Below are 27417 nucleotides of genomic sequence, written 5' to 3'. Positions count from 1 at the left end.
CTTTTTCTCAGTATTTTTCAGCTACTTGTGCTCACTTCGGGCGAGGTTTGTAGCTCTACACTTGACAGATATTTTTCAATATTGGCTCAAAATTGGCAGAAGTTCGGAAACGTCAAAAAGTGGCAACTTTGACTTTGATTTAATAAAGAAAACTTCATAGAATTTTGTTAAAATTTGCTTCAATAATCCTCAATACTTGGTAATTCGAAGGCACGAAAAAAGTATTGCATTATATTGTTTTAAAGTATGAAAATAAATACAAAACAGACTTCATGATTTCAATCCCTACGACTGCTCAGTATTCCCTCTTAGGATGCGCAATCGTCAGAAGCTGGATTTAGTATCGGTTTGTTGTGGGTAAATGTTTTCTGTTACAATCAAAGGTCTAAAGCTCCTATTCGCTTTCGTACTGTTCTAACAGTGGGACCTAAATTACTGTAAGCACATTTTAGCACGTTATTTTGGAGTGACGTGTGTGTAGGGGTAGTTTATGCAAACAATTAATGCACCCGTCGCACTCTCAAGATGCCTTTTACTGCTACCGCCGCTCCAGGGATGAACCGCGCTTGGCAGCCGCTCCTATAGCTATATAACGATATAACACCCGGCGCGACCCTGAATTTCATAGCACCATGTGTGCCGCCGCCGTACCGAGGCTTTAGTCGCCGCAATCTTTCCATCGCTACGCACCGAACGCCTGGCAGTTATGCCTCAGCCTTCGACCTTCGACCGAGATAGCCCTGATGAACGGATGTTGTTCGGATCTCGATTTTTGCGTGTCGTTTTCCAGGCCTGGTAGACCCGGTGGGGTAGTTTTCTGTACTCGCGTGTTTCCTCTTTGCTGGAGGGCTCCCTCGACAAGCATACTTGGAATCTCATTCTCGGCTCATACGCCAGACCGAAACAGCATCAATGTCAACGGTGGCCAGCCTGTGTTAAAAATCCATCCATCTGTCCATCTTTTTTTTTTTTGAAAAGCATCCCTGGGCCCTGCATCCGTCACCTGCTCTTCTGTCCCGCGATAATCTTCGGAAGCGGTGGGGTTTTTGCATTAATGAAGAGATTTCCGCGGCGAACGTTTTGTGCCGACTACTCACAAAGGCACAAACAGAGAACTGAAAAATAACGTAATTTTCGCAGTGTAAAGACAGTCATTGTCGCTGCTCTCAAAAAAGTATTACTTCCCGGAGAAGCTCTCCGAGTACGAGAAAGTGACTTCATCTGTCAGAATTGTTACCGTCAGTTAAAGGAAGACATAGATAATATGCAGGCAGAGTCAACCGAAACATTCGAAGACTTCCACCCTGGGGAAGAAATCGTAGAAAATTTAATCTTCAGTGTCAGCCTTACCTCCGAAATCTCGCCCCTAAAGCCACCGAGCGCTCTAAAAAACGCCTCAGACTTTCCTATGCAAAGCGAAAGGAGGATTAGGTGGCAAGAGCTATGGTGACGAAAATCCGATTGGGGATACAGGCAGCATATAATATCCCAGAGACTTCGCGTGCGTCAGAAGGAAAATGTGCACAATGCAGCAGATGGGAAGACAACCTGCATGCTGCCTACAATAGGTGTACGTCATTTCAAGAGCGTTGCCAGCTGCTGACGCTGGTACAACGCAACCTAACTGTGAAATATGCGCATGAAGTTATTCCAGAGGCAACGAGGTACGTTATCCAAAAATCGAAGAAGGTGGTGGTTGAAGAAGGCGTATGGTCAACACAGGAGAGATATACAAGACGTAGACTACAGCAGGAAGACATTACCACCGTTTTAGAATATTACACCATGGATGAACTCGATTGCTCTAGACAGACTTTGTGGGGGTTTGAATTGGGGAGATAAGTACGTTCTCCCCACTCAATCGCGGCTGACACGGTTCAAAGCCGCCCGGACCCCACCCCGTGATCGCGTACGCTACCGAGCGCTCGCCGACCACGGCGGGCCTTGCTCTGAGGGAACAAAGGAACGACACATTGGCTGACACAAACAGGCATTTATTGCTACAGAAACAATAACGCCAGCTAGCAACAAGGTACGCTAATGAATCGAGGTCGTCCGACTCACCAGCAAGGTTCCGAGCGAATGTTCGCCCGCGCTAGGGCAAGGGATATAAACTCCGCAGGCCGGACGGGACGAGTACGGGAGCCTGTCTCCCCGTCGCTTCCTCGCCCCGCCGGCGAAGAGCGGAGCCGCGAGCGACGCGTCCGCTCGCGGCGATTATCCCAGCCGAAGACCCCCCTTGCCCCCTCTCCCGCGCGCGGGCTTTGGCAGTCTCGTGCGCAGCGATGCTGGCGCCCTCTCTTGCCAGTTAATATAACTGACAAGGGAATGCGCTCAGTCACAGGTGCGTCGCCCGTGCCTTGAGTGCCGACTTTCTGCAGCTAATTCTGATCTGCTTCATGCCGTTCTGAACAGGAGACAAATCTTATTGCAGGCGCTGCCAGCTTAGCTTTGGCCTTGGTCCTGTTTATGACTACGTAATGAGGCGTGTTGAACTTTAATCACGTACGCTTAGGCATTTACCGGCGACACCTAATCCCCACGTACCAAGTCTCAGAAACTGCACCATGCCGCACAAAAAACTCGGCAACACGATGACCCTGAAAAGTGCGGGGGAAACGTGGGCTCGAGGCCAGCGTTCGTTTATATGCTGATGATTTTGTTTCAATAGGCAACACGCACCGCTGACGTTCCGCCAGCGCATGTGGACAGCGGCCCCTTTTGCTTTTTGCTTGCTTTGTATATGTCAGCAGATACAAGGACTGTACGCCTTCAATGCATTTGTACATTGACGCCGAAGTATGTTCCTAAGATTTTCCGGCGAACCAAATACCCGATTTCAGGTAATTTCTAGGCACCAAGTAAAATAAAAGCAAATAATGCCCCCAATTGCCTGCCCTACAGTACGCTTCTAGGGACAAGCAATAACTGGTGTTTTGGTGGCTCGGTGGTTATGGCGCTCGGCTGCTGACCCGAAGAACACAGGTTCGATCCCGACCGCGGCGGTCGAATTTTGATGGAGGAGAAATTATAGAGGCCCGTGTACTGTGCGATGCCAGTGCACGTTAAAGAACCCAGGCGGTCAAAATTTCCGGAGACCTTCATTACGGCGCCCCTCATAACCTGAGTCGCTTTGGAACGTTAAGCCTCCGTAAACCAAACAAAACCAATAACTGGTGTTTCCCTTCTTTGCACCCATTGCTTCCATACTACACGTCTGGTGTTTCTGAGAACCTACAGAATATTTCGTATATTGCTTTTGGCTCGCTTTCGAACTTTCGAAAGCCTCCGATATGTTTGGTATTTGCCTTTTATACCTGCGGTTATTCCCGCACTTTTCAGCTCAACTTTCCTGGGATTCGACCCTCCATTCCAGACAAACCGTAATTCAAGGCAAACTCGATTCAAGACATACCGTTAGCCTACTAGTCGCTCCTGCTTACGCGCCCACAGCTCGCTGGTCCTGTGCACCCGCTCCCCAGATATGCCACGTGGCTCCCCCGCATGGCCGCCTGATTTGCCCTGCTCTGCTCTCGGCGCTATGTGTGCACGCACGTATACGCACGGGGACCTTTTCAGGCATGGGTAATAAATGTAGGCTGTCGCCTTCAAGTCTGACATAAAGCTTTCGCGCAGGCGCTGGCACTGCAGGAATTGTCAAAATCATGCAAAAGACACATGAGAAACAATTTAAGCTGCCGTCGACCAAAAATTAAATTGCTTCTTTCTTGCTTTACTCGTCAAATTTTCAGTCCCGGCTCGGCCTAGGGATGATTACAAACCCCATGTAAAGAACTGCAATAGGTTTCCGAGACAGACAGCATTTCATAAATCTCTATTTTACGCTGCGCCCCCCCCCCCCGCCCCTCATGGAAGTATTTCTTTCGTGACTTCGTGCACCAATTAATCCCAAAAAATATTGACACAGCCGTAAACACAACGCGCGCTTAGCTGCTTGCACTTTCTGAAAGGACAAAAAGGACGCTTATTTATACTTATTCCGCGACGTTAGTTGCTTCACCTCAAAAGGCGGCCAAAGAAACAGTATGTATCGGCTAGAGTGAAACCAAATTTTACAGAATATTGTCACGTAGTGGTGACGGCAGTCGAAGCAGCGATGAATACGGACGAAAGGATCTTCTAAAAGAACTGTTTATTGGGCTGACTTGCACCCAAAATGGACTGAATCACTCGGCGGCGGCGAAGCGACAAGCGTGCTCGGCGGTCGTCGAACAGAATGCCCGCCGCTGTCGGCCGTGCTCAATTTAAAGCTGATAGCGAACATTCGAGATAAAGGGCGCAAAGTTACTAGAACATTCCGGAACAACGTAGAATCAGCTTTGCCTGGCTGCGATCAATCGAGATAAATCTAGTCGCGTCTTGCGTCGCAAACAAAGCGATAAGGTGGTGTCGCGGCAGATTTGAAAAACGAACAAACACTGCAAATATTGGCGGCATTACTCCCCTCTCAAAGAAGCATCGACCCGATGCATTAAAACAAATAATGCGACTAGTAAGGGAAAAAAAACAGATCTTGCGAAAATAGAGCATGGAAATGCAGCGGTCTTTAGCGCGCATAATACGGCTTCAGACGGACTACATGGACAACTTCTGGTCGTACGCGCCGTCGCTGGGATGCAGTCATTGCGTCAGGGATGACTTCATAATCCAGTTCACCCAGCCGACGAAGAACCTTGTACGGGCCGAAATAGCGGCGCAAAAGCTTTTCACTCAATCCACGGCGGCGAATGGGCGTCCACACCCAGACTTGGTCTCCTGGCTTGTATTCCGCGTTGCGTCTTCGTAGGTTGTAGCGTCTGGCGTCGGACCGCTGCTGATCTTTGATCCGTAATCGGGCAAGCCTTCGAGCTTCTTCTGCGCGTTGAAGGTAGGCGGCAACGTCGACGTTCTCTTCTTCTGTAACGTTGGGCAGCATGGCGTCTAGCGTGGTCGTGGCCTCCCTGCCATGGACGAGCCTAAAATGCGTCATCTGGGTGGTCTCCTGCACTGCGGTGTTGTAGGCGAAGACGACGTAAGGCAGGATGACATCCCAGGTTCTATGTTCGGCATCGACATACATAGCGAGCATATCGGCGATGGTTTTGTTCAGGCGCTCGGTCAGTCCGTTGGTCTGCGGATGGTATGCAGTTGTCCTCCGGTGGCTGGTTTGGCTGTAGCGCAGGATGGCTTGCGTGAGTTCCGCCGTAAATGCTGTTCCTCTGTCCGTGATGAGCACATCGGGGGCGCCGTGTCGAAGAAGAATGCACTCCACGAAAAATTTGGCCACTTCTGCTGCTGTTCCGTTCGGTAGGGCTTTCGCCTCGGCGTAGCGGGTCAGGTAGTCGGTCGCTATGATGATCCACTTATTTCCAGATGCTGACGTTGGAAAAGGGCCAAGCAAGTCCATGCCAATCTGCTGAAAGGGTCTTGAGGGAGGTTCAGTGGGGTTCAGAAATCCTGCTGGTCGTGTGGGAGGAGTCTTTCGTCGCTGACAATCTCGGCATGTTTTCACATAGTGTGCGACATCGGCAGACATTCGGGGCCAGTAATACTTGTCTTGAATGCGGCGGAGGGTGCGAGTAAACCCGAGATGTCCAGCTGTCGGCTCGTCGTGTGAAGCCTGTAGAACTTCTTCGCGGAGACAAGTAGGTACAACAAGGAGGTAGGCTGTTTTGTTCGCTGTAAAGTTCTTCTTCACAAGGACCTCATTCTGCACACAGAAAGAAGACAGTCCTCGCTTGAATGAAGCGGGGGGTGAAGAAACCTTGCCTTCCAGGTACTCGATGAGGCCTTTTAGGTTGGGGTCCGAGCGTTGCTGCTGAGCAAAAGAGCTTGCGCTGATGGGTCCCAGGAAGGCGTCCTCATCGTCGTCCAGCGGCGGTGCATCTACAGGGGCTCGTGAGAGGCAATCGGCGTCAGTGTGCTTGCGTCCGGACTTGTAAACGACGGTGACGTCAAACTCCTGGAGACGCAGACTCCATCGAGCGAGTCGGCCAGAGGGATCCTTCAAATTGGCAAGCCAGCAGAGCGCGTGGTGGTCGCTGACCACCTTGAACGGCCGTCCGTAGAGGTAGGGGCGGAATTTCGACGTAGCCCAGATGATGGCAAGGCACTCCTTCTCAGTGGTCGAATAGTTAGCCTCGGCCTTGGAAAGGGAACGGCTAGCGTATGCGATGACCTTCTCCAGCCCGTCACTTTTTTGAACGAGAACGGCGCCTAGTCCCACGCTGCTTGCGTCGGTATGAACTTCAGTATCGGCGTTTTCATCAAAATGCGCAAGGATCGGTGGGGACTGTAAACGACGCTGAAGTTCCTTGAAGGCTTCTGCTTGCGGCGCTTCCCATTTAAACGGCACGTCTGCCTTCGTCAGTTGGGTCAGGGGCTCGGCGATGCGCGAAAAGTTTTTCACGAATCGTCGGTAATATGCGCATAGTCCGAGAAATCTGCGCACTGCTTTCTTATCGGCCGGCGGTTGAAACTGTTCAATAGCAGCTGTTTTCTGCGGGTCTGGGCGTACTCCTTCCTTGCTAACGATGTGGCCTAGAAACAGCAGCTCTTCGTAGGCAAAGTGGCATTTCTCTGCTTTCAAGGTTAGGCCAGACGACTTGATTGCGTCTAGTACTGTTCGAAGTCTTTTGAGGTGCTCTTCAAAGTTCGAGGCGAAGACAACGACGTCATCTAAATATACCAGACAAATCTGCCACTTCAGGCCTGCCAGCACTGTATCCATTACTCGTTGAAACGTCGCTGGTGCGGAACAGAGACCAAATGGCATCACCTTGAACTCAAACAGCCCATCCGGAGTTATGAATGCTGTCTTCTCGCGATCTCTTTCGTCGACCTCAATTTGCCAGTAGCCGCTCTTGAGGTCCACCGATGAGAAATATTTGGCGTTGCAGAGGCGGTCCAGTGTGTCGTCGATGCGGGGGAGGGGGTAGACGTCCTTCTTTGTTATGTTGTTCAAGCGGCGGTAATCCACGCAGAATCGAAGTGCGCCGTCTTTCTTTCTCACTAGAACAACCGGTGCCGCCCATGGGCTGTTTGAAGGCTGGATGACGTCGTCGCGAAGCATTTCTTCGACTTGGTCCCGGATGGCTTGTCGTTCTCGCGGAGACACACGGTAGGGGCTTTGACGGAGAGGTCGGACGTGTTGATCCGTTATAATGCGATGCTTGGCAATTGGCGTCTGTCGCACCTTCGGCGATGTCGAAAAGCACTCACTGTAGTTTTGAAGCAGATTGCGGATCTGGTCTTGTCTGTTCCGGTGCAGGGCTGGGTTGATGTCGAAAGTGGGCGAGTTCTTTTGGTCAGGCGGATCTTCTGCGGAGGGGTCGGAGAGGGCGAAGGAATCTCGTACGTCAGATATTTCGTCGTAGAAAGCAATCGTCGTTCCTCTGTTAATATGCCGGTATTCTTCGCTGAAGTTAGTCAGCAGTACTTCGGCCTGGCCATTGCGGAAATGTGCGATGCCTCTTGCGATGCTGATTCCTCGGTCTAGTAGCAACTGCCTGTTCCCCTCGATGATGGCTTCAGTGTTTATGGCTTTCGTGGCGCCTACGGTCACGATAACGCTTGAACGGGGTGGGACGCTCACTTCTTCCTCCAGGACACTTAGGGCAACGTGATTTTCCCGAGTTTTCATCGAAGCGATGGCTTCGTCTGTCGAAAGCGTGATCAGCTTGGATCGCAGGTCGATGATCGCCTGATGCTCATTAAGGAAATCCATACCCAAGATCACTTCGCGGGAGCATTGCGGTAGCACAACAAAGGTCGCAGGATAGGTATGTCCTTTGACAGTCACTCGCGCTGTGCATCGTCCTGATGGCGTAATGAGGTGGCCCCCAGCGGTGCGAATTTGTGGGCCGTTCCAAGCCGTTGTGACTTTTCTGAGCTGCGCAGCGAATGTTCCATTCATCACCGAGTAATCGGCTCCTGTGTCGACTAGAGCGGTGACTTTCCGGCCGTCGATAGTCACTTCTAGGTCGGAGGTCCTGGCTCTTGCATTGCATGTCGCTCTCGGCGTCGGGTCACGGCTTCGTCGCGTATGCGAGTCACGGGTTGGGCGTGTGGTCGAAGCTCCTCTGGGTGGCGGCGTCGATTTCAAGGTAGTTTGCGTCGTGGTCGAGGTTCTCATTGTGTGCGGCGTCGGTGCAGCGAGTGTCGGTTCTTCATGCGGCGTCGCGGGTGCAGCGTCTTCATGGGGCGTGGTCGGTGGAGGATCTTCGGCGTTTAGCTCGTGAGCAACCTCACCTCCAGAGGTTGCTGCCTTTAGTTTCCCCTACGGGGGCTGGGCGACCTTCCTCGTAACGCGGCTGCGTAGCTGCGGTGTGGCGACGCAAAGCGCGAGGTTGACGGCGATGGTGAGCGCGAAAAGCGGTTCGGCGTGTACTCTTCTCGACGCAGGTACTCGTCGATTTCGTGCGGACGTTGTCCGAAGCGTGGTCGTGGGGCGTTAACGGCAAATCCTCGAAGACCGATACGTCGGTACGGGCAGTGACGAAGAATATGGCCGGCCTCACCGCAATGGAAGCACAATGGCCGGTTGTCGGAAGTCCTCCAGGCGTCGCATTTCCTGGGGCTTGAGGGTCGGTCATAGGCTGGGCGGGCGGGGGCTGGGAGGCGGCGTTGTGGACCAAGTGGCTCATTTCGGGGAGGACGTGGGGGTTGTCGTTGGGTCTGAGCAGTCCTTACTGCAGCGGCGTAGGTCATGGCCTGGGGTTCTGTGGCCGTCGGGGTGCCAAGTGCCTGTTGCACTTCTTCCCGTACCACGTCCATCAGAGTCGATGCTTGTGGCTGTGGGGAGGATGGCAGTAATCGGCGTAGCTCCTCTCGGACGATTTCGCGGATAACGTCCCGCAAGCTGTCGCTGGTGGTGGCCGGCGTGGCCGAACGGATTGCATAGGCAGAGGAAGGGCGGTTGTACTGCCGAGCTCGGACGTCGAGGGTCTTCTCAATCGTGCAGGCTTCCTGCATGAATTCCTCGACCGTTTTTGGCGGCTGACGGACGAGGCTGCCAAAGAGTTGTTCTTTTACGCCGCGCATTAAGAACTGAACTTTCTTTTCCTCGGTCATCACGGGATCGGCGCGGCGAAATAGGCGCTTCATCTCCTCGACGTAGCTGCGGACGGGCTCATTCGGAAGCTGGATCCTGGACTCGAGGAGTCGTTCGGCTCTTTCTTTCCTCACGACACTGGTAAATACCTTCAATAGTTCTCTCTTGAATAGCTCCCATGTCGTAAGGGACGACTCGTAGTTTTCGTACCACGTGCGTGCGGAGCCATCCAATGAGAAAAAACGTGTCCAATCTTTGCCGCATCATCCCACTTGTTGAATGACGCCACGCGCTCAAATTGATCCAACCATTCTTCAGGGTCTTCGCCTAGGGATCCATTGAAAGTTGGCGGCACCCGCGGCTGCTGCAGTATAATCGGTGTAGACATCTTCGGCGAGATTGCGGTGCTCGTAGCCGCGTCTTTTCGCTGTCTTGTGCGGTCCGGCAGTTTCCCGAACTCAGGCTCCTCTCCCTGGAGACGTCGGCTGGCTCGCTGAGCTGCTGGCTCGTCCTCGGGTGCGAAGCGCTCAGGGCTGGCTTCACGACTTGAAGGGGGCGTCCGGAACATCGAAGGCTACCCAGCACCTCCACCAGATGTCACGTAGTGGTGACGGCAGTCGAAGCAGCGATGAATACGGACGAAAGGATCTTCTAAAAGAACTGTTTATTGGACTGACTTGCACCCAAAATGGACTGAATCACTCGGCGGCGGCGAAGCGACAAGCGTGCTCGGCGGTCGTCGAACAGAATGCCCGCCGCTGTCGGCCGTGCTCAATTTAAAGCTGATAGCGAACATTCGAGATAAAGGGCGCAAAGTTACTAGAACATTCCGGAACAACGTAGAATCAGCTTTGCCTGGCTGCGATCAATCGAGATAAATCTAGTCGCGTCTTGCGTCGCAAACAAAGCGATAAGGTGGTGTCGCGGCAGATTTGAAAAACGAACAAACACTGCAAATATTGGCGGCAATATAACAGGCAACCGATTTCATCCATCTTTCCTAGCTACTGCACGTGGGCCAGAGTCGGCATCGGGAATCTCTTCTTTCTCCGTCTCGGGAGGAGAGGCCACCAGGGGGCCAGGGAGTGCGGACGTGACTCACGTCGGTTCCGTGGAAAGTTGGTTTGTCTGGTGGAAATTGTGCCGATTCATGGAATAATTGTTTGCCATCACCTGTGGAAAGTCACAAGGGTCATCTGGGTGACATTTTCATGAGCGTGAGTGGACGTTTGAACATTTTATGGCCTTTTTGTGTCGACCATGTTTCCCGCCTAGCTAAGCCTACCGCTAGCGGTAAACGAACGCGGCGGCTCGGCGACAGCCGAAGCCCCCGGCGCTCGCTTCGAAACGCCGTTGCATGACCATGGAGGTGACCGTAGAGGGTACGGAGATTACACCCGAAGAATTGAGAACCTCGGATTGGATCACTAAAGTGGGAAAACATGTTAAAGAACTGCAGGACCTCACGAGAGGCGAACGGCGAGGAGGCAAAGATGGAGACGCCAGATTGGAACGCGGAGCCGAATCCGGAGAGGGCAAAAAGATAGCGGCGGAGGCGAACGCCGCATATAAAAAGGTGGGGCAGAAGAACGCGGAGCGCTCAATTGCGTCGTACCTTCCGCGTTTGCCAGCTAATGACTACAAGATAATTATTCGCGTCTGATATGCACTGGAAAGAACAAATTAATAATGTTTGCTCCAAATTAGCCTATGGTTGTCATGTTTTACTAAAGGCCAGGGACTGCTTTGATCTTCCAATTCTACGCGTTCTGTATTTCGCCTTTGTGCACAGTCAATTATCTTATTGCCTGGAAGCGTGGGGTGGTACATATAAAACATACCTAGATCCTGTTTCTCGCCTTCAAAAACGAGCTATTCGTATGATAACTTATTCAAATAATACACACCCCAGCAGGCCACTCTTTCAGCAGCTTCGTATCTTACCCCTATCAATGGCATATAAACTGAAGATAGCTGAAATAGTAAACAATGTAATAAAATCTAACAACCCCCTGCCCCTTAGTTTATTTAGATTACCAATGAAACAAACAAGAGCTGAAACTAACAATCTATTTAATTTACCACCTTGTTACAATATGTACGGCCGGAGACTCCTAGAATACAGTGGAGCCCATGTGTGGAATGAAATCCCGAATGAAGTTAAAGAAAAAAATAACTTTTCAGCATCTTTAAAACACTATTTAATTTCCATGGAAATGTAGGAATCAATTGTGTGTGTTAATCTTGAAGTTTTTTATTTTACACGGTCTGCGGTAGTATTGTGCTTGTGTTGTATTTGGAACCCTCACTAGCCGTAAAGGCTATGGGTCCAACCAACAGTTTGTGTACTGTTTCTGAGAATAAAGAAAAAAAAATGGGCTGGCGCTCGCGAAAGTTCCGACTACGAGGTTGAGTGCGGCGGTGCGTATGGCAGCGCAAATTCCATGGGTCAAAGGGCAGGACAAGGACGTGCTGATTCATAACGACAAACAAGGCACCCTGATTTTCAGCACCCCAGACATGGACACTGTCTGGAAGGTGACCAAGATTAAGTCTATCCATATCGACGACGACGAGTACGAAGTCACAGCGTACCTGGCGCCGCACGAGGACTGCGGGCGGGGTGTGGTGCACGGCATCGACCCGAAACTGACCATAGAGGAACTGACAGAGGCCTTCGGCAACCCGAGGAACCCGCCGATACTTGGCGTTAGGAAGATGGGCAAATCCAGTTCGGCGATCGTCATCTTCAAACACGAGACAGTGCCGAGGTGGGTCTACTGTTACGACGTACCCCTAAAGTGCGTGCTCTACAAGAAGCGGTACGAGGTGTGCTACCGCTGTGGCGAGCTAGGACACAGACCGGACGTATGTGTCAGCGCCCAAATTAAGTGTCTGGGAGGCGGAATCATAGCCCCACCCGAGGATCACGTATGCGAGCCCAAGTGTAAATTGTGCGGCAAAGGTCACTTGACAGCAGACCGGAAATGCAAGGACGCTTTCAGGACCCCTTATACGATAAAGAAGAGGCAATGGGAGGCCAAGCTGGCTATGGAAGTCATGGAAGAGGAAGCGCGGAAGGCGAAGGAGACCGAAGTAGGAAGGAGCCGGTTCGAAAAGCATCAAGGGAGATCCAGGAGTCAGTCAGGAAACCAGAGCGAGTCGAGAGGGAGATCAGAGTCCTTCCCGCGTCTACCGAATCTGCGGGAAGCGGAGAAGCAAAAGAAGGCCCAACCCGGGACTGCGGGCCCCTCCGGAGGCGCTGTCGTCAACAACCCAGCGAGGCCCAAGTCTCCGAGCCGAAAGGTGGGTTGGGTGAGCGAAGCCTCCCAGGATAAACGCGATGAAGAAATCTTCCAGATTAAGGAAGAAAATCGATTGCTTAAGGCACAGCTCGCAGCGATGAGCAAGCAAATTGAGGAGCTTAGAATAGCGCTTAAGCCTAATGCAGCACCTGCGAAACAATCGCAGATGCCACAAAATCCAGTTGTAAGATCATCAGAGAGCAGGGTGCGGCTCAGCCGCCGGCTAAGAAGAGGGCGAAGGAAGTAGAGAAGCCCATAATAGATATGGACACAGAGAAAGTGATAGACATGAAAATAGAACAATTGGAGGCAAAATTTGAGGCCAAATCTAGACAGGACAATGAGTGGCGCAAGGCTTTTGAAGAACGCACGTTAGGGATGTTCCAAACCCTCTCAGAGCAGCTGCATCAACGAGATAACAGTGTCGCAGAGCAAATACATCAGAGGGATAATAACCTCACTGAACAACTTAAGGAAGAATTTGCGAAAAGGGACCGGGCGTACGAACACCTCACCCAACAAGTACTAGGAAACCAGATGAATCAGCTGATTGGCAATCATGGCTCACAGATCCAGTAAAACCACCGTTTGGCAATGGAATTGTAGAGGTTTCACGCGCAAGCGTGCTGTCTTGCAGGAATTCCTGAGGAACGGGGACCGACCGGAGCTAATAGCACTACAAGAATGCGGCAGAAAAGCAAAATTGTCGGGGTACAAATCATACGTAGGAGAGGGTGAAAACACGCAGGTGGCCACCCTAGTCAAACGAAACATCACGGCGGTGCAGCATAACATCGGGAGTACACAAATAGACCATGCTCTCGTAGAATTGATACCGCGAAGAAAGAGAGAAAGTAGCTTGTTCGTATTAAATGTCTACAGTTCTCCCAAACAAAGGAAATGTGAATTCGGGGATCTCTTTGCAACGACGCGACGTAAGATAAAGAACAACCCGCTGTTGATCGTGGGGGACTTTAATGCTCACCATTCGGCATGGGGATATAAACAGGCTTCAATCAAGGGCAGGAAATTGTGGGACGACATACAGACTTATAATCTGGATTTGATAACCGACCCGCTGCAACCCACAAGGAAGGGAAATAGTGTCGCGAGTGACACAACACCTGACCTCACCTTGGCGGGGAGCGGCACTAGAGCCACGTGGTGCAATACAAACGAGGATCTGGGCAGCGATCACAAGATCATAGAAGTGGTGGTAGAAGGAGGCCCGACAACTCCCGGGAAACGGAAGGTAGAGGCCGTAAATTGGGACGCTTTCAGGGCACTCAGGGACAACCTGGCTCCCGTCTCTGACATTGCGGAATGGAGCGATGGGGTGGTACGGTCTGCTAAAGAGGCCACCGAAGCGGTGGAAATCGAGGGGGACAACGAAGCCGTAGACAGGAGATTAATAAATCTCTGGAGGAAAAAGAAAGGGTTGGAGGATCGACTTCGACAAAGGAGATGGGATCGGAATATCAGGAAACAGATAGCGGCTTTAAACAGAGAAATTGAAGAGCACGCAATCGCACTCACGAAGCAGAATTGGGGGAACGTCTGCGATCAGATGGAGACGAATATGAGTACCGCACGAACGTGGCGACTTCTTCGCCACCTCTTAGATCCGGATAGCACAAAGTCAGCCTCCAAACAACAGCTGGAAAAACTGGCGCATCAGTTTGAAGGCACTAAGAAGGAACTCTTAGAAGTTCGCAACCGGTACAGAAATCCCGCCGGACCCGAACCCCTCCCGGACTATGAAGGGGGAGAGAATTCGGAATTAGACGCCCCGCTCTCCCTGGCAGAAGTCAGAGCGGAGATTAATCGCCTGCGGACTAAGTCAGCAGCGGGGCCGGATAGAGTGAGCAACAGAATGCTTCGTAATTTAGACAACAGGTCCATCGCCAACATCGCAACGTACATGCAGGAGGAGAGGGAAATCCTGGAGGCCTACCATATTAGGTTGCAAGGCAGTGACACATGCGTCAGTGCACCGTCTTTATATCTCACTGACAAGGAATTTAGATTCCTGAGCAAAAGTGTACGAGTGCAAGGTTGACAGGCAAATTATGTGTTTTTTGTGCTTTCGTGCTTTTTGTTTGTTTTTTGTTTGCCAATTATGGTGCGTGCATCCTCTCCTAGGTGATTCGCCACATGGGTTTTTTTGTCTTTTGGGGGTTTTTGTGAGCCTGATACGCATGCGTCGTTTGGTGATCCAGGACGTTTCTCGATTAAACTTCAGTTGTCAGTCCAGCGTTGTCCTGTCTTCTTCTTCTCCTGGTGTCCTGTTCTTTCGCTGGTGAAGTTATGTATGATGCACACCAACTAGCCCACATGGTTACCTTGTTACATGCAGGAGTGCTGGGAGAAAGGGACGATACCACAGGAGTGGAAACTCGCAAATCTCATTTTCATTCCCAAGTCGGGGAAGAAACTGGGCCTCGAGAACCTCAGGCCGATATCGCTCACCTCCTGCGTGGGTAAGCTTATGGAACATGTCTTTCAGACGCGGCTCAGTAGGTACATAGAGGACAATGGGCTATACCCAGACACCATGATCGGCTTCCGACCAAAGCTGTCGGCATGCGACGTGATGCTGCAACTCAAGGACCAAATTATAGACAAGCAAACCCGAGACACGAAAGTGATTGTGGGGTTGGATGTGGCAAAGGCATTTGACAACGTGAGGCACGTGTCGATCTTAGAGAATCTGAACTCACTAAATGTAGGTAAGAGAGTGTATAGTTACATCAAGGACTTTCTTACGAACAGGAAAGCCACTCTCAAGATAGGGGAAGACTCTATCGAGGACATTATACTTGGTAACACAGGAACGCCGCAAGGCTCGGTGTTATCACCGACCCTCTTCAACATTGCGATGTTGAGACTCCCCGAACTGTTGGCGGACATTGAGAATTTAAACCACACAATATACGCGGATGACATAACATTATGGATAAATAAGGGGAGTGACGGACAAATTGAAAGCTCTCTGCAAAAAGCAACTGACATCATTGAAGAGTACCTGAAACCCAAGGGACTTAATGCTCGGCCGAAAAGTCGGAAGCACTGTTCCTGTTGCCCCCTGGAAAACGGCGGCTTCACCAAAAGCACGAGGCAGACATCCACCTGTATGTCAATGGCGGAGAGATCCCCGCGGTTGACAGTATCCGCGTCCTCGGGCTAAGGATTCAGGCGAATCGGAAGAATCATGAAACGCTTGCTAGGTTAGAAGCTAGTGCAAATCAGACGTGTCGTCTTATCAGAGGAATAGCGAACAGGCACGCTGGGATGAAGGAGGCGAATCTCATGAGACTCGTGCAAGCCTTCGTAATCAGTAGGATAGTGTACGTGGCACCCTACCTGAAACCCAACGGAGCGGAACGAAACAAGCTCGAAATCATTATCAGGAAAAGAGTCAAGGTCGCACTCAGCCTACCCCCGAACACATCCACCGAGAGACTTATGAAGCTAGGGGTCTCCAACACTCTCGCGGAGCTCATTGAGGCTGCGCTTACCGCTCAGCATCAAAGGCTACTCGGTTCTGAAACGGGGAGGAAAATTTTAGAGAGATTGGGCTACGAGCCCAAGCATGAACATGCCCGCTCACGAGACATACCACGACAAATCAGGGACAAGATTAAAATCCGTCCGCTGCCCAGAAACATGCACCCCGCCTTTCACGAAGGCAGGCGCAAAGACAGGTCAGAAGCATTACATGCTAGGTATACAGGTCGACAGGACGTCCTGTATACGGACGCTGCAATATATGAGAGCAAAGCCGCACACGCGGCTGTGGCGGTTAAGGAAGACGGAACCCCGGTGGCGTGCTGCACAGTCAGTGGTGTCAAGACAGTAGAAGCTGAGGAAGTGGCGATAGCCTTAGCCGCCAGCCAAGGAGGGGTCAAGGTGGTCATTAGCGATTCAAAAAACGCTGTGAGAAATTACGAATCGGGGAGGGTGACGGAGACTGCCATCCGTATATTAAGCAGGGAAGGAGGACCCAGAGAACTGGTTCTGCTCGTTTGGGCACCAGCTCACCAAGGACTTAAAGGGAACGAGGAGGCTCATTCGGTCGCCCGAGGTCTCACTTACCGGTCGACCCCTGGGACCTCCCAAATCTCTGGAAGTACAAACAGCACAGAGGATATGCGCGCATACCAGGAAATCACACAATACTACAGACTAAATCGTCAGATTTATCCGGGAGCGGACAAAACGCTCAATAAAAAAGAGGAGGTTCTTTGGAGGAAATTACAGACAGGGGTTTTTCCCAACCCAGTACTCTACAGCAAGTGGCATCCTACAGTATTCAGGTCAAAGTGCCAATTTTGCGATCAGCCAGCAAATTTGGTCCACATGGTGTGGACGTGCCCGGCTAAATATGATAGCTCACGCACTATAGAATCCTGGGAGGCTTTGCTCCGCAGCCCAGACCCCAACGTCCTGCAAGACATCATCGGTCAAGCCCTTGCTGCTGCTGTATCCCAAGGGATCCCGGCCGACGGCTAGGGCCGACAGGGGAGACGGACTTCTCTCCTGGCGTTCATTGACTGGTGTTACAATAAAGTTGTATCTCTCTCTCTCCGTCTCGCTCCAAGCGGGCATGGTTGCAGGAACTATGCGCCTAAGGTATAGGGAGCGCTAAAGAAAACAAAAATCAGGCCGCCTTCTTTTTCTTCTCTGAAAAAAAAAGTAATAATAACAGCGAACCGTCCACAAATTCATTTTAATGGCAATCTGCTTCCGCTGGCGTAACAGCTTTATCACGTATACAATCGCGCCCAGTATGTGTTTGCAACACGTCAGATGCGACCGAAGCTTTCTTCGCTATGTATTGGGAGCGGTGGTGAAAGCCTATGCGACTACAACAGCCCGTAGAAAGGGTAGAGCCGTCTTCAGTGTGCATTACAGCGCATTCCATTCCTATAAAATGCACTATAGTCGCCACCAGTAAGTTGCAGGCAATACTGATCGCGACTACACATGGCCAATGCCTGCGTTTCACTAAGAAGAGCTGCAGGGTGGGTTAGGTGGCAGTGCCAGTCATCTATATGCTACACATTATGCAGACTTTGTAGATTCTTCGAGAAGCCCGGTAGTCCCTGGACGCATGAAGGCGTGATTTTAGTGGTATCGGAAGCGCAGCCTGCATGATAAAACCAGCCCTTCTAACGGCTCGGTCTTCCCATCTCTACAGAACTTGGCATTTCTGCCTACCTGCTTGGTGCCGCACCCCTTCAGCGGTATCCTGAGTTCGTAGTACTTCCTCCCGTCGCCATAGAACTTGCAGGGACTTGTCTTGTCGTAGTCCACGTACGTGATGCCACGGAATGGCTCACTGAAGTTGATCTTCACCACCATTTCGCCAGACGCACAAGACAGGTAAGCTGAGGATGGGACAGAAAGGTGTATGAGCAGGGCGTCCTGTTATGCGCGAAGACCTTCCCACATCCCCCCCCCCCCTCCTCCATCACTGCATTAATAGATACACCCGCGCTAAATGAGTGGCCTGCAAGTTTCCTTGACACTGGGACCGAATTGAAAAATGATATACCCAATGTTAAAATGACAGCACACTCCTGGTTCAAAAATATAACTTCACACGGCATCTGCATTGGCAAAGAACGCAGATAGGTCGATGACCTTCTGGTCTTGGTAAGCAGAAAGTTTTTTAGTTGTTTAGTTTGGTTTCGTTCTGTTTCCCTTCACCTCGCTCATATTTCGAATTCCGACTAGAAATTGTGACTTCATGCGTAATATCCTCGAAATGCTCGTGACAGATATTGGAGATAAGCCAGAAAGAGTGAATTTATACAATTTTACATTTCAACGTCATTCACGAAGTAAGTTCTGCAGATGGCTTATATCTTCCTTTCTTACGCAAGGCGCACTTGCAATACGTTCCTTTACACTCGGGAGATATCAGATCATTAAAATTTGGCTCTGGTCGCTCACTGAGTTTACCAAGCAAAACACATCGCATAAAGATTTGTGACCATTCAATTTTTTTTTATTGCACAGCGCGAATCGTGTGAGCGGTCTAAACGCTGTTGACCTGGCAGTTGGGTTAAGTCGGCAGATGGACAAGTCCGCGTACCTACTACATCATGCTGTAGCAAGACCTAGGGAATAGTTCGCCCCACAACGGAACAAGCGACGGCCCCGCTCACTGCACAGCGCGCCACGCCGGCTGAGGTGCGCTTACCTCTGGTGCGGTTGGTGAGGATTTCGCTGCTAAACTCGTCGGCGACGGCCTTGTGCACAACGTTCTCCACGTGGCTGTCGTCGCGGACGCCCTCCTGGCAGCGGCCGAACGGTGTCAGCTGCGCCACAAATGGGGAACAAGGCAGATAATAAACTCAAAGGGGGGAGTGTGCGCACTAGCAAGCAACAGTCAACATTCACTAGTTTGCAAGATTCGTGCTTTGCGAGCTGAGAGGGCTACTTTATACAGCTCGTACGTCACGACAGAAACTGGGAGGAGGACTTTAATGGAACAACACAAACTGGGTAATGTGTATTTGCCATACGGAGCTTAATTTTGAAGACTTGGATAATTAAATCCTTGATTTATTAAAGATTTCGAGCTACTCATTAATCGCATCAATGAAAACAGCGACGTTCTTTTAAGTTTCTGAATAAGGCTCCGACGGAAATCGCCAACATTTGGCCGAGGGGGCCACCGCCTGTAGAAGCGACACAACATTAAAGCCAAGCCCTCGTAGTTCGGTGTCTGTGCGGTCTTCTTTGTTCGCCAAAGAAAGAAAGAATAGCGACACATTGTGCTGACATGTCACCGCTCTGTACACGGCGCCTCATCAAGCACGCTTTCGATCATTCTGGACCAGCTTCCGCGTTCCCGCACTTCATAGAAAGGCAGCGAAGAGCGCACTCGTCCTTCGCAGACGGCATTTTAACAGCCCTTCTGCCTCTTCTCAACTCCACCTCTTCCTTATTCTCCTCCGAGCGCTCCTCAGCCCACGAAGACGCGCTCGCGAGACAGACACATCGCGTGTCCACGGGAGACGCGCCACAGTACGGATCGCGTCCGCCCTGGGCGGACATCATCCCTCATCCCCGACTCGCCACTCGTCCGGACGACCACGCAGGCAACGTCTCCTGCCGTGCCTTTCCTCTCCGTCGTGGGCAAGAACAGAGGCAATGTCTCCCGGTGTACGATAAAGACATCCACGACCTTCGCGCTGCGCGGCCCGGCGGCGCCAAGTGCGCGCTCGGCCGCCGACCAGCGAGAGACGCTCCGAGCAACGCGCGCTCGTGACGAGGGGCGACGCACGGCCGGTCGCCCGTGCGGCTTGCAGTTTTGTCCGTGAGAGGTCGCGCGTTACCTCCCCTCTTCCCTTCTCTGGTGGCCGAGCCGGTGTCCCGCGGTCGAGTCGCCGCTGCCACCGTGCGCTGTCCGTGCGGCAAGAAGAACCAGACAATTGCACACGTGCCAGCGAGCCGACTGTGCGCACGCCTGCCCAGCGCTTTCATTCGCGGCTTGTTTCTATCGGGGGTTTTCGGGCAACAATAAGGCGGGGATGAAAACGCTTTTCTTAGTGATCTTTCGTTCCGTCCTCCCCTAGTCTACAGGCGCGACGTACCACGCCGGTTCTCTCTCTCCCTCACTATCTTCAGCCGCGAACAGCGGCTTCTCGCCCTAACGGTACACGCACGCAAGCATGCAGTCAGCGCGCTAACATGCGCCCAGCAGTCCTATCCTGCGGCGGAGGCTGTTCTGGGACATAAGTCACAGTGCGCGACCCATGCGTGTGAAAGCGAAGGCTGCTGGCGGCAAGGGGAAAGAACCACCGTGTGTGCCGTTTGCCTCGCTCGACCCCCCCCCCCCCCCCCCCGTGAATGCGGCAGATTAAATAGCCGTTTCCCTGCGCATGCGCAGTCCCCCGGGGTCCCAAGACGCCCTTTCTAGCGGAGAAAGTCGCTCTGGGTGTCTTCCGTTCTTCACGGAGCCATCTAACTTGCATTCATGGCCTCTGGTTTCATTTCTGCATCTCCGCTCGTTCAGATTCAATGTGAAGAGACTTTAGTTAAACTATTCAACTCGCGTCTCGGTCATTTGATCCTTCTTTTGGTTGCTGATTTGTCACTCTATCGGCTCTCTGGTTGCCTGCTGATTCTTACTTTACATGTTTCGGAGTGTCTGAACGGCTTTCCAATGCTCCGAAATAGATTGCTGAGCATACACGGAATAGTGGAGATGCCTCCGGCTAGGACGCGACAACCAAGCAGGTCGAGGTCAACAGTATAGAAAACGGTGAAAGCAAATACTCGTAAAGGCGGTACAAAAAAAATAGTAACGACCGCCAGTGACGGCAACCACACTCACCACGCATACCAGGAAAAGTATCGCCTTCAAGAATCTTCTCTCCATCCTCGTGAAAGGGCACCTGAAATCGAGAAATAAGGTGATCGTTAGCATCCCAGACACATCGATCACTGGGCCCTGATTTCCAAACGCCTACAGCTCAGACGATAAGGCATCGCCGTTCGGAGCGGCCCGGTGAACGATTTAGGGTGCGGGGCCGGCGGTATGTTCTAAAAGGTTTTGTCAGCTGGAAATTGGGCTCAGCCTGAGAGGCCGATCTGGCGATTCCATGCCATCCAGAATGCTACTGTCCAGACGCGTCCTCGATGCGGTTGGAAGTGCGCGCCTATCTAATCCGGCGTGTAAACGAAAATAAAAATAATAAAAAATAAAACCCTCCGTGTTCAGTGAGCAGCATTTACGAATATATTCGTCGACCCCAAGAGTAGACTAGAAACTCAAAGTAATCAATAATGTAATTCACTATCATGCAGGAAGACGCCGTCAGCCATAATTAAAGGCCCTCTATTTCACCAGACATCATTCCTTCAACAGTAGCGGATTTGTGTAGCTTTATGCCCGACTCAAGTACAGCGTTGTTACCATGTGAATACACCTCAACCATTATTTGACGTGCACGCTGGGAAGGGTCTCTAAGTTCGTCAATTCCTTCCTTCGATTAGTGCGGCATCTGCACGAAGTGCTGTATGTTGAGCACAGTGTTGGCTACTAGAATCCGCATAAACAAAAAGATCAGAACACGCAACTGGAACAGCAGCAAGGATCGGAGAATGAACTTGACCGCTAGAGGCAACCACATATTTGGGCATCAGAAAAATGAAACGGTACACGGTCACTAAATTATCCGCGCGCACACTGAACCAACAACATTACAATGACAGAATTCTTCGGACCCTCACATGACACTACTGTAGATGACTTGGTTAAACTAGCAGTTTAAGAATATTTTCCGAACGCTAAGTATCGCGAAGCAGGCCTGGCAGGTGCATGGCTCATGCTGCATGGCGCCCCACTCTCGCGGGGCTCAGCCAACACCACCTAGACTTTTAAGGCCTCTCCACGATTTCTCCTCCGACGCGTGACGTCACCGCACTACGACGCGGGAGCAGCCACCGCCGACCGCTGCAGCAGCACCTCCTGGCGGCCGCTGCCGCCGTTCTCCTCCTGCGCTGTTTCAAATTGTTGAAGTGCGGAGTACTCCGAGGCGTATTTGCGTATAGCAAATTGAAGATAATGAATTTCACCGTTTTAAAAGACGTGAAAGATATCTGATTCAATGTATCAATCTTCGTTCGCATTTCTGGAAACTTCAATTTTTTAAAAGCTTACTTTGTGTAGTTTTTCTAGTAAATTGTTGAAAGCAATCATTTGAAAGGAGACATCGCGATTGCTGTAAGCATCACTACCGTCGTGTTTGAACATGTGCTGCACGTGTCGTGTGTTACATGCTGTTCCTCCGCCGTTCTTTCTTTCTGTGTCATTTGCTGAAGCTTCCTTGCGGGCTGTGAATACTCGAAGTGCAATCCTGGTAAACGTCTGTGAAAGTGCTGTACGCGTGTGACAGTTGACAGTGTGACAGTGACATTTGTTAAAATGCCAGGACACTGTTGTGTTCCCGGCTGCCGCGGGAATTACGATGGAGAAAAGACTGTGCGCGTCTTCACTTTCCCAGCTGATGCTGACAGAAGGAGGCAATGGTTGAAAGCCATTCCACGTGCTGATTTCGAACCCGGAAAGCGCTCAGTGGTAAGTCGAAAAAGCGTGATATTTATTCCGCGACGTAGCTCTGTGTACATAATGCGCTACAACATGGCCTAGTGGGCGAGCTGGAAATATTCTAAATTTGAAATATTTCACTGCGCTAATTGCTATTGCACCCATGGAATTAATCATCTTAAATATGCTAAACTTATCTGCGCTGGACATTGCAGGTCTGCGAGCGGCACTTTAAAGAATCAGACATTCGGACTTCTAAGTATGTGGACTCAAAAACGGGCAAAGTCGTCGAGGCAAAATTGAAGATCGCTCGTCTCAGCTCCGACGCCATTCCCGGTGTATTCCCGAACTGTCCCGCGTACCTTTCTGCGCCCGCCACTACGTCTCGAGAAGCACCGACTGAAAAGAGAATGCGTCTTGAAGCAGGTTCTTTACGAGGTGCCATCGCCATGTCACTCCAGACACACGAGGAGGAAGAAGCAAAGAACAATATTGACACTTTCCAAGTTCTACTGGAGTGCCTTCCTCAAATCAAGCTTTCTGATTTTTGGAATGTTATTTCTCGACCTGCCTGCGTCCTTTTTTTCAATCTTGCTGTTGATGACGTCCCTCGTGTTTTGTCGTCAGTCACGGTCTTAGAGAACCTCACGGTGAAAGTTCATTACCGAAATGTGCAGCTGACTACAATTGATGGCATAGATACCATCCCTCACACAGTACATGATATCCGTTGCTTGATAGGTCTGCTGGATGTTGTAGAGTCGTTTCACGGAAAATTGTTGTCTAAGCATGAAGAAAAAATTGATGGTTTGCCTAAGTTGGCACTTTCCCTGCTTGAAGATGCCTTAAATTGTGAACTGGCAGATGTTGAACAACCCAATGCAGTTAGTTTCTTGAAAGAGCAAGTTTCTCTTCTTCTTGTCAAGCATAGCAGGTCACCCCGGTATTCTGCAGAGTTGCTGGTATTCTCAAGCATTTTATTTACAGTTTCTCCGCATGCTTATAGGTTCCTTCACAGTTCCGGAAACCTTAGATTACCCCATCAATCTACAATACGTCGTATATGTAACTCCTACAGCGTAAGCGCGGCAGCTGAACAGCAAGGCACTTCTTTCCTATCGTATGCAAAGAAGCTTGTCGCAGCAATGACGGAGCATGAAAAAATTGTTGTACTCATGATGGACGAAATTCACCTGCAGCCGTATTTTGATTATAAGGGAGGAGTAATTGTTGGTGCGGCTACAAATAGCCCTAATGCAGCAAAAACAGCCCATGTTTTTATGATGCAAAGCTTGCTTTCGCGTCAGAAGAATGTTGTGCACATACTGCCAGTAGAGCGCATCAATGCACAGCAGCTTCACACTATTCTGCATAGCATCATTACTCAGCTAGAGCATGTTGGGTTGCGTATAATCGCAGTCATAGCTGACAATAACTCAATCAACCGGAAAACATTGTCACTTTTTGGGGCCCCCTGCAAACTTCAGAGTGTGTATCCACACCCTGCAGACTCTAAACGTCCTCTCTTTTTTCTGATTGATCCTGTACACTTAATAAAATGCGTCACGAATAACTGGTTCAATCAGCGAAATGCTGGAACATGCATGTTATTTCCTAGCCCCACAGGACCTAATATAAAGCCACCTATACTTACAGCTTCATTTAAAACACTTCGAGAACTTCACTCGAAAGAACAGGGTCAGCTGATTAAATCAGCACCAACACTTTCGTCTAAATCTCTGAACCCATCGAATATTGAGCGAAAGAATGTCAAGCTTGCGCTAAGGATTTTTAGCCCGTCTACGGCAGCAGCTCTGCGAGCATGTGGGCCCAGAGTTGAGCTAGATCATGTGTCTGGTACTGCACAGTTCCTTGAAACAATAACAAAGTGGTGGAACATTGTAAATGTAAAGACATGCAACAAGGGTACTCGACTTCGTGATGAGCTGCAGTCACCGATTACATCAGCGTCAAGTCCACAGATCCAGTTTCTGTTAAGTATAGTGGAGTGGCTAGATCTGTGGCAGTCTCTCAAATTTGACACAGGCATACTTGCAAGAGAGACTCACAGTGCGCTCCGACTCAGGACAGACACCTTGGTAAAGGTGACTAGGTATTGCCTAGATGAAATGAACTTCGAGTATGTACTTTTAGGAAAGTTTCAGACTGATTGCTTGGAAGAGAGGTTTGGCAAATACCGCCAACTCTCCGGTGCGCAATACCACATTTCCATAAGACAAGTCTATGAGTCGGAGCGGAAGCTTCGTCTGCAGAACATTCTGGAGCTCCCAGAGTTTGAGGCTGCAACAGATGCGGTGGCAGTAAACGATGCAGTATCTTGAAGTGTTTGACATTGAGGTAACGGACGACGATTATGCGAAGGCGCCAAATCTCCCAGCAACCACTTACGTTGCTGGCTATTGTGCCCACGCTGCGTTCAAAAAGCTGTCATGCATGACTTGCAAAGAAAATTTAATGCTAGAAGATGAAATTGAAGTAGAAGGTGGGGAGTTAGTCAAGGCCATGACTCGTGGTAGCCTCAAGTTTCCACAGCCTGCCATAGTAAATGCTGTTCTTACTGCTGAGATAGTTCTTGACAAACTGAGAAGCGAACAGCATGCGACACAGTTTCATGCACTACCAAATCAAAAGGAGGCTCTCTTGGCACTCACACATGATGTGTTAAACGACGGCATTGACTTTGATGTGTGCGAGAATGGGCACACTCCACAGTTGGTAATGCACTATGTCCTAAGTGCAGCAGGAAACACGTTTCTAAATAACCTTTGTAAAAGAAAAAATGATCAACTTATAGTTGAAAAGGCTGCAAAAGAAAAAGAGAGAAAATTGAAGACATTGAAAAATTGACTACTCTCTGTGCTTGTGACTGTTTTTGTTAGTTTTTTTTTAGTTTCGAAACCAGTTTTTGCGTTGTATTATATATTCTGCATATTTTCTTTTGTTTGCTTTCTGTTTACAGCTTTTCTGTTGTTGGCTTCACTTACTGCATTTTATGATTCAGTGCTGTAACAGTTTCCTTACCTCCTACTCCTAGTGATCGTGTTTCTCATCTGAAAATAAAATACGACTTGTGAAAGTCCTCTGCCTTGTTCATTTTCAATAAAAAAAATATTACGAACGTATCTTCACACATGCGCGCTTTGATATAAAGTCAGTAAAAGTCTGCTAAAATGTAACTGCTTATACTTTCAAAGAAACAAGAACAAAAAAAACATTCGGTTAGGGTGTGGGCAAGCAAAACACGATTTAAAAAAAAGTAATTTTCTTTTCGAGAGACATAATCAGCACTTTGAAATGCGCGAAATGCGTGCGAGTGCGGAAGCCGAACCTACTGGGCCGTCGCAGTGCGGTGACGTCACGCAAACGTGGAGAGGCCTTAAAAAGTCTAGGTGGTGTTGGTTCAGCTTACGAGGAACTCAGTTGTACGCAAAATAAAAAGACACTCAAATGGTGGCGGTTGTTTCGAAGTGCGTAAAACTGGGCAAGCTGGTTACTATACTATCCATGGTACAACAGCGCGGAAAAACACGAGGACGGAACAAACACTCGTTCGTGTCGTCGTGTTTGTTCCGTCCTCGTGTTTTTCCGCGCTCTTTCACCATGGACTGTTGTTTCCCAAAAGGACATTTTTAGAGCTAACAGGAACGCCTGCCCTATTCCATACACCCTTTAGTCAGGACTTCGTTAAATTCACGTCTTTCACGCGGCGAATACGGAACCTTACTTGCTAAAGGCGTCAAAACTTCAGGCCGCTTTGCTTTCGCCTGTTTTCAGACGCTTCGCTGGGCGGAGAGCAGGTCGACACAAAGAACCAGAGAAGCACAAACCGACATACAGAAACTCGGGTGACTAATTTAAAAAACAAGTGCCGTTTAAATGCTTCCCTTGCAGCACTCAGTCGTGAGAACTGATCACAGCTGTTTAAGCAAAGGCGCATTCTCCTCTGGCTGAGAACCAGCCGATTGGGAGAATATATATATATATATATATATATATATATATATATATATATATATATATATATATATATATATATATATATATATATGCAGACAAGTTAAAGGAAATGAGGGGCCCGTTTGACAAATTTATGAAGGGAGCCACCAACAGTCACCGAAACCAAGGTGCATAGGGGAACGTTAATTTTTTTTTTATGTGTTATGCTTATCAGTGGGATAATAATACTTAGATTAATAAATCGAGTAAAGAAAATTACTTTAAAGCAGCAGAAAAAACAACCATGCCGCCGGTGGGATCCGAACCCACGACCTCCGAATATCGCGTCCGGTGCTCTTCCCAATTGAGCTACGGCGACGGCTGTTCAATCTGCTGCTCTCGTGGGTATTTATGTTTGCTGGGTGTAAGCGAGCCTTGAGAGTTCACCAGCGCCACCCTCGACCATAGCGGCGGACGTAGCACGTCCTGTAATACCGCGAGCGTGACGTAGAACGTCATCTAACGGTGAGGGCGGAAACTGTGCGAGAGCCCTCTTATGCTACCTATGGCATCAAGACTGCCAGAACCGAGACCCTCGTTAAGCTATTAGCAGACAAGTTAAAGGAAATGAAGGGCCCGTTTGACAAATTTATGAAGGGAGCTGTGGAGTTCGCTGACCTTTCCGCGAACTCGTTGATCTTGTGTTCGCAAGGAAAGCCGCTCCAGTGGGGTCGGAAGTCGCCAACAAAGGGGCCCGTCCCGTTCCTGCCTCCCCTTCGTGCGGCGGACATCCTCGTTTACGCCGCGCCAGTGTCGGCGCCGCGTGCCGCATGAAAGGGAGCCGTCTGGTCCCTACTTCCTCCGTCTTGCAGCGGACGTCCTTGTTTACCCGCGCCGCCTCGGGCATAATCCGCCTTGAAAAAGCCTAACCAGATACAGCTGTCGACATGTGTGCGTCGTCAAGGGGTGACGAGACTTCGGCGATGCGGGAGAGATACAGCTGGGTGGGGACCGAGTGCTGGGTGGCCAGGAAACGG

The 27417-nt window shown here is 50.2% G+C and overlaps 2 protein-coding genes and 1 pseudogene across 2 annotated transcripts; 2 read left to right on the top strand and 1 right to left on the bottom strand.

Annotated features, from left to right (window-relative positions):
• Positions 1-10135: 10135 nt before the first annotated feature.
• On the top strand, positions 10136-13063 carry LOC144105541 (uncharacterized; annotated as a pseudogene).
• Positions 13064-17469: 4406 nt separating this feature from the next.
• LOC144105531 (uncharacterized) lies at positions 17470-20764 on the bottom strand. Its single transcript, XM_077638656.1, has 3 exons — positions 20708-20764; positions 18566-18683; positions 17470-17747 (listed from the first exon to the last, which is right to left on the bottom strand). The coding sequence occupies exons 1-3, from the start codon at positions 20750-20752 to the stop codon at positions 17485-17487; spliced, it is 426 nt and encodes a 141-aa protein (XP_077494782.1). The 5' UTR covers positions 20753-20764; the 3' UTR covers positions 17470-17484.
• A 1536-nt stretch (positions 20765-22300) lies between these two features.
• LOC144105520 (uncharacterized) lies at positions 22301-25722 on the top strand. The gene is made up of 3 exons (XM_077638646.1): positions 22301-22453; positions 22639-23911; positions 24822-25722. Exons 1-3 carry the CDS (start codon positions 22301-22303, stop codon positions 25289-25291), a joined length of 1896 nt encoding a protein of 631 aa, XP_077494772.1. The 3' UTR covers positions 25292-25722.
• The last annotated feature ends 1695 nt before the right edge of the window (positions 25723-27417 follow it).

Source organism: Amblyomma americanum, chromosome 1, assembly GCF_052857255.1.
Source record: "Amblyomma americanum isolate KBUSLIRL-KWMA chromosome 1, ASM5285725v1, whole genome shotgun sequence".
Classification (NCBI taxonomy): domain Eukaryota; kingdom Metazoa; phylum Arthropoda; class Arachnida; order Ixodida; family Ixodidae; genus Amblyomma; species Amblyomma americanum.
Note: the sequence above shows the minus strand (reverse complement) of the source record. Positions and strands in the feature narration are given on the sequence as shown.

Coding starts and splice junctions, on each gene's coding strand:
- LOC144105531 (XM_077638656.1), bottom strand. CDS start 20,752: ATGGAGAGAAGATTCTTGAAGGCGATACTTTTCCTGGTATGCGTG. Junction 18,684..20,707: donor TACTTTTCCTGGTATGCGTG/GTGAGTGTGGTT, acceptor TTTGTGGCGCAG/CTGACACCGTTCGGCCGCTG. Junction 17,748..18,565: donor CCTCACCAACCGCACCAGAG/GTAAGCGCACCT, acceptor TCCCATCCTCAG/CTTACCTGTCTTGTGCGTCT.
- LOC144105520 (XM_077638646.1), top strand. CDS start 22,301: ATGCCAGGACACTGTTGTGTTCCCGGCTGCCGCGGGAATTACGATGGA. Junction 22,454..22,638: donor AACCCGGAAAGCGCTCAGTG/GTAAGTCGAAAA, acceptor TGGACATTGCAG/GTCTGCGAGCGGCACTTTAA. Junction 23,912..24,821: donor GGCCCCCTGCAAACTTCAGA/GTGTGTATCCAC, acceptor CAAATCTCCCAG/CAACCACTTACGTTGCTGGC.